General features: G+C 40.0%; 1 protein-coding gene across 1 annotated transcript in view; it reads left to right on the top strand.

The window, feature by feature from the left end:
- The first annotated feature begins 5,862 nt into the window (after positions 1 to 5,862).
- The window catches only part of LOC139455857 (uncharacterized), a 23,239-nt gene continuing 22,050 nt past the window's right edge, over positions 5,863 to 7,051 (top strand). Inside the window, exon 1 of the mRNA XM_071237399.1 lies at positions 5,863 to 5,976. Coding sequence (XP_071093500.1) covers positions 5,873 to 5,976 — 104 coding nt within the window. The 5' untranslated portion in view covers positions 5,863 to 5,872. The remainder of the gene's footprint in view (positions 5,977 to 7,051) is intronic.

The raw sequence follows: 7,051 nt of genomic DNA, 5'->3' as shown, positions 1-7,051 counted from the left end.
GTTGCACTGGATACTAGGGTGACTATTGGTCTGGAAATCACTATTGCGATAACAACTGATATTGAAAGAAACTATTGTGATAACTTTTGATATTGCAAGCAACTATTGGGATAAATAGCGATATTTTTCAGTGTATCAATTGAGATGGATTTTTAGAGTTGAATTAAACCTTGGAACTGAATTTTCCTTTGAATGTGATAACCATAACAACAAATAAAAAGTAAAGTTTGAGATATGACTGATTTGTTTTTTCTTTACCCTAATAATTTAAGAAAAAGAAACTCCGACATTACCATGTGTAAATTACTGCCACTCATGATCAAAAGAACAAATCAACAAATTAGAACAGCATTGCATGATTTGATTGAAACTGTAAAACTATGGTAAATAGTAAAAAATACAATCGAAACTATCCAAAAAGCATATTGTAACACTGGATACCGTACATGGTGAGATTATCAAGCATATTGTAACACTGGATACCGTACATGGTGAGATTATCAAGCATATTGTAACACTGGATACCGTACATGGTGAGATTATTATGCATATTGTAACACTGGATACCGTACATGGTGTGATTATCAAGCATATTGTAACACTGGATACCGTACATGGTGAGATTATCAAGCATATTGTAACACTGGATACCGTACATAGTGAGATTATCAAGCATATTGTAACACTGGATACCGTACATGGTGAGATTATTATGCATATTGTAACACTGGATACCGTACATGGTGTGATTATCAAGCATATTGTAACACTGGATACCGTACATGGTGAGATTATCAAGCATATTGTAACACTGGATACCGTACATGGTGAGATTATCAAGCATATTGTAACACTGGATACCGTACATGGTGATATTATCAAGCATATTGTAACACTGGATACCGTCCATGGTGTGATTATCAAGCATATTGTAACACTGGATACCGTACATGGTGAGATTATTATGCATATTGTAATACTGGATACCGTACATGGTGAGATTATTATGCATATTGTAATACTGGATACCGTACATAGTGAGATTATCAAGCATATTGTAACACTGGATACCGTACATGGTGTGATTATCAAGCATATTGTAACACTGGATACCGTACATGGTGAGATTATCAAGCATATTGTAACACTGGATACCGTACATGGTGAGACTATCAAGCATATTGTAACACTGGATACCGTACATGGTGAGATTATTATGCATATTGTAATACTGGATACCGTACATGGTGTGATTATTATGCATATTGTAACACTGGATACCGTACATAGTGTGATTATTATGCATATTGTAACACTGGATACCGTACATAGTGTGATTATTATGCATATTGTAACACTGGATACCGTACATCGTGAGATTATCAAGCATATTGTAATACTGGATACCGTACATGGTGTGATTATCAAGCATATTGTAACACTGGATACCGTACATGGTGAGATTATTATGCATATTGTAATACTGGATACCGTACATGGTGTGATTATTATGCATATTGTAACACTGGATACCGTACATAGTGTGATTATTATGCATATTGTAACACTGGATACCGTACATCGTGAGATTATCAAGCATATTGTAATACTGGATACCGTACATAGTGTGATTATTATGCACATTGTTGAATAGATACCTTATATAGTGATTACCATGCATATTGGTGCATTGGATACCTTACATAGTGTGATTATCATGCATAATGTTTGGCTGGAAACCTTACCAGACTTTACACTACTGAATAAACTACTACTACTACTACTACTACTACTACTATAGGTATAGTGTCCTTTGCTCTTCAGTTTATGAGATCTAATTTCTGTTCCGACATTTGGACATCGTACGAGTTGTGTCTTACAATGAATAAAAATACCTTTAGCAATTAGTCATCCAAACTAGATGACTGCTTACCCTGAGTTCCCGTCTGAGCCCTTGGGGCTGACGTAGATGTGGACTGTCTTGGAGTGACCCAGGGGCAACAACAGCCCCAGACACAGAGCGACTACCCACGTCATTGTTTGTACCCAGGGATGGCTTTATGTTACACTGACGTGAATGAGCATTTGGACAGTGTTGACCCCGCCATTGGCCTGGAGATAATATTGCATGCATGTTGTCCCGATTATTAAACCCTGGTTGTATGACGTAGCCCATTGTAGAGAAATATTTAAAACGCCTGTCTGCGTTTTGCCATGCGGATCTCTGGGTTTACTTGCGATATCTAGTATGCAATATATGCAATAAAGTAAAGGCACAGCAAATTGATTATTTGCCTACCTGAGTGCAATATCAAATATCGCGATAATTATCGTCCTGCAAATCATCGCGAATTCAATCATCGCACAAAATATCAATGTGCACAACTGTCATATAAAATATCACTATATACAATCGCCATACTCAATCGTCATACAAATAATTATTATCACGATACAAAATATTGCAATACACATTCGCCCTACAAAATATTGCACTATACAATACAAACTATCGGTATGCATTACCAACATTTGTCAATGATACACATAGATACTCTTGAATCCTGATTTTTTTAGGTCGTTAGTGAGTTAGTGGTTGGTTGCTTGGTTGCTTGGTTGTTTTACGCCATACTCAGCAATATTTCAGCTATATGACGGCGGTCTGTAAATAATCTGGACCAGATAATCCAGTGATTGACATCATGAGATTTGATCCACACAGTTGGGATACGATGACATGCATCAATCAAGTCAGCGAGCCTGACCACCCGATCCCGTTAGTCGCCTCTTGCGACAAGCATGGGTCGCCTTTTACGGCAAGCATGGGTTGCTGAAGACCTATTCTACCCCGGATCTTCACGGGTTAGTGAGTTTGTGAGTGAGTTAGTGAGTGAGTGAAGGTCGTTTAATGCCATAGTCAGTAATTTATCACCTATACCACTACGGGCCGTACACAGTAGAGTCATGATCAGACAACCCTGTGAATGTTAGCATGACCAACGATTATTTACGTCGGGTGCGATGTTACCTATTCTAAACAACGTCCTTTAACTTTTCACATTTACCACATTTCGTACAGTGATTTTCTTACTACGAAACCTTGTATAACAACGCTCAAGGCAAAGCAGTAGGCCCGGCCGACCAGTGCATGTAGACACACGTGCAGATGATGTTGCATCGGATGATGTCACGGCCTCCGTCGAAGCTGGTGTGAATGTAATTGTTGACGAGGGGTGTGAATAAAATAATGTTGTCGTGGAAACAGGATGAATCGTAATTATCTGTAAATAGCGTTGTCAAGTGTTGCCAGTGATTTAGTAACACATCAATGGACACATTGCCATCATCAATTTGTTGTGATATGTTTGCAATATGGAACATAACCTTAAAAACCTTCCGAGATTCCGATTGTAGCGAAACTTGTGTTTTATATAATTAGGGGTTAGGTTTGGGGCTAAGGTTTGGTTATATGTGTTTTTCTTCACCTTATTGACGATTTCATATACTTCAAAGGTACAATACATCTGCAATTTCCAAATGCGAATAAATTATGATGGTATTGATTTCATACATTGAAAACCATTCCACAACGAACACATCGCCAATAACCGCTCATTTATATATCATGCGGTTATCAGACATTACATAATACCATGAACTAAAGATAATGTAGTAATGAATGTACAAGTCTATAATTCAGAGATTTGGTGAACGGAATTGAATCCCAAAATATGAAAATCGATCAGACAAGATTAATTCTGTTTTCATCTCCTTCGAGATGCATTTGAGCTGCACAACGTAAAATTGTTCTCTGTATCGTTGAAAGAAATCAAACGACTCCAGCAACTTTTGCTGATGGAATGGTCGACAAAGTAAGAGCCCACAGTATCGACTTGAGAGTATGGTTATGGCTATTGCTTTGAACATTTGGCCAAACCAGAAACAGATACAACTAAGACGTTATCTTATTCATCTACTCATTGCACACCCGAGCTAGAAATAAAACAGCCCACCTCATCTGTTTCATACTTAGATCTATTCTTAACTATCCATTTTCTGTGTGTATTGCTAAGGAATATCGTTGTTGCTTTTTTGTTTTGTGTCACACCCTCGTGCCCACGAAAATAATAAGCTTTGGATTAGTACGCAGCAGTTTGAATGACATCACTGCACTTGCAATACAATGATAAGAATAACGACGTCTGACCAGAGTCTTGGAGATCCGGGTTGCAATAGGTCTTCAGCAACCCATGCTTGCCGTAAAAGGCATCTTTGCTTGTCGTAAGAGGCGACAAACTGGATCGGTTGGTCAGGCTCGCTGACTTGGTTGATGCATGTCATTGTATGCCAATTGCGTTGATCGATGCTCATGTTGTCAATCATTGGATTGTCTGGTCCAGACTCGATTTTTTTACAGACCGCCGTCATATAGCTGAAATATTGTGAGGCGTTAAACAACAAACCAACCAACACACAACAACGTCTGACAAAGTACCACCCTACAGCTACTGAAGTGTTCCTGACCCTAAGTTCCCGTCTGAGCCCGTGGACCTTCCGTAGATGTGGACTGTCTTGGAGTGACCCAGGGGCAACAACATCCCAAGATACAGCACCAACTCCTACGTCATCGCCGGTAGCGGTGTATTTGTGGATGGCACTGGCGTCAACTGAAAGGACAACATGGCCTTGACCTGGTGGTGTGCCGGGAGAGCCTCAATGTATAAACTGGTGCTTTAATTGCCACTACACCCTACAGGCCTTACAGCGTATATGCTCTCCATGCAACCATATTCACAAACAGTAGTCATTATATTAATAGCATACATTCAGACGATAATGTTGTTTGTTAGTTATGCTATGTGTTGTATTTTGTTCCTAAAGCCCGTTTAGAGAGATCCAACAATTCAGGAATGAGCTTTTTGTTGCTTTCGTTGTTGTTTTCTGTTGAAGCAGATGGTTACATCAATTACAGAACGCAACAAGCTTTCTAGAAACGTATGCGTGTTACACATATAACTGATTGTTCAAAAGGCTTTCTGATTAATAATTTTAAGCTACAAATGAACTATTGATATCGTATCGTATCATACAATCGACTCAGCTTTTTAGAGGAGATTTCTTATGAATATTGAATGGGTTTAGGCATTTTATTATCATGAAAATATGGCACTGTCCTAAAATAATAACATACATACACGGGTTTAGGGTTAGAGGAGTACTTAGCGTGGGTTATAACGTGAGGCAGTAATACAAACGACAGACAGGGTTAATACATCATCTGATGCTCGTGTTTTGTTTTCTGAAGCATAAATAGCTGGGAGTCGACGATGAGGCTTTAACAGACTTAGTTCATGCTATAATAACACAAAGGGGGCACGGGTGGCCCAGTCGTCTAAGGCACCGAGGTTCGCTGTGCAGAGTTGCGTCCCTTGGGCACGCCAGAAACCTATGATTGTGGGTTCAAATCCCGGTTCGCCACGATTATGTTTCTAGGTTTGTCAGCACCATACCCGTGCTCGTGGGTTTCACCGAAGTGGTAAACGTCTGAGACCTGCATCACTTCGGGCGTTCCTCCCACATTAAGCTGACACGCCGTGATATAACTGGAATAAACACGATGTATTAGTTTTTACAATATTTGTTGACATAACTAAGCAAATATGCTATTTAAGAAAGCCGTTATATAGAGTTCCCAATCTTATCTACCTACACAGTAAGCTGAAGAATAATCCAACACGTAATAATATCAGTAAAAACCAGTTTCTTGTATCTCTAAGAAGATCAAGGCCAAGTTCTCCACCTGCTTGTTCCCGTCCATGCACGTGCATAGAACTATTGTAATCTCCAACACTGTGACACTTGAAACCAAACAATGACGTGGGTAGTCGGTCTGTGTCTGGGGCTGTTGTTGCCCCTGGGTCACTCCAAGACCGTCCACATCTACGTCAGCCCCAAGGGCTCAGACGGGAACTCAGGGTAAGCTATTCTTTTATGTAAAAGGGCCGATATGTTATGTGACTGTGACACTTGAAACCAAGCAATGACGTGGGTAGTCGCTCTGTGTCTGGGGCTGTTGTTGCCCCTGGGTCACTCCAAGACAGTCCACATCTACGTCAGCCCAAAGGGCTCAGACGAGGACTCGGGGTAAGCACTCATCTATTTTGGATGACTAATTGCTGAAGGTGTTTTTATTCATTGTAAGACACAACTCGTACGATGTCCAAATGTCGGAACAGAAATTAGATCCCATAAACTGAGGAGCAAAGGAAACTATACCTATCTGTTGATTTTGTCATATGTTTGATTTTCAACTGCAAATATCTTAAAAAGAAAACGCACAACTCCTGGTTCATTGCATATAGCGACGTTTCCATGTAGATTCTTACACTGTTATCAAGCTGAAGTGACAACAACCAAGTAATGAAAGGTACAGTCGAAACTCGTCGTGTCGAACTTGGATGTGTCGAATGTCCCAAGTATTCAAATTAAGCATATAATTTCCCTGATGTTTCGAACCCCGGATAACTCGAACTTTTTCAGGTCCCTACGAGCTCGACACAATGGGGTGCGACTCTATATGTACATGGTATGTTTGATAAGCAGCAGATTAACATTAACAACAATAGACTTGATAACGGTGTAAGCATCTTCATCCAAACGTCGCTATATGCAATAAACCAGGACTTGTTATCCACTTGTTATTCGATACTATACTTGTGCAGCCTCGTCAAACGTATCTCGCTGCTTTTCGCCGACAATGAACACAGCATTTTTGCATACATTAGCAACATTGTATTATTGTTCTTAAATTCCAATGTTTAAGTGAGTGAGTTGGGATTAACGCCGCTTTTAACAGTATTCCAGTTATATCACGGCGTGTCAGCTTAATGTGGGAGGAAAGCCCGAAGTGATGCAGGTCTCACACGTTTACCACTTCGGTGAAACCCACGAGCACGGGTATGGTGCTGACAAACCTAGAAACATAATCGTGGCGAACCGGGATTCGAACCCACAATCAAAGGTTTCTGGTGTGCCCAAGGGACGCAACTCT

The sequence above is a fragment of the Haliotis cracherodii genome, unplaced genomic scaffold, assembly GCF_022045235.1.
Source record: "Haliotis cracherodii isolate W230 unplaced genomic scaffold, xgHalCrac1.p SCAF_11, whole genome shotgun sequence".
Classification (NCBI taxonomy): domain Eukaryota; kingdom Metazoa; phylum Mollusca; class Gastropoda; order Lepetellida; family Haliotidae; genus Haliotis; species Haliotis cracherodii.
Note: the sequence above shows the minus strand (reverse complement) of the source record. Positions and strands in the feature narration are given on the sequence as shown.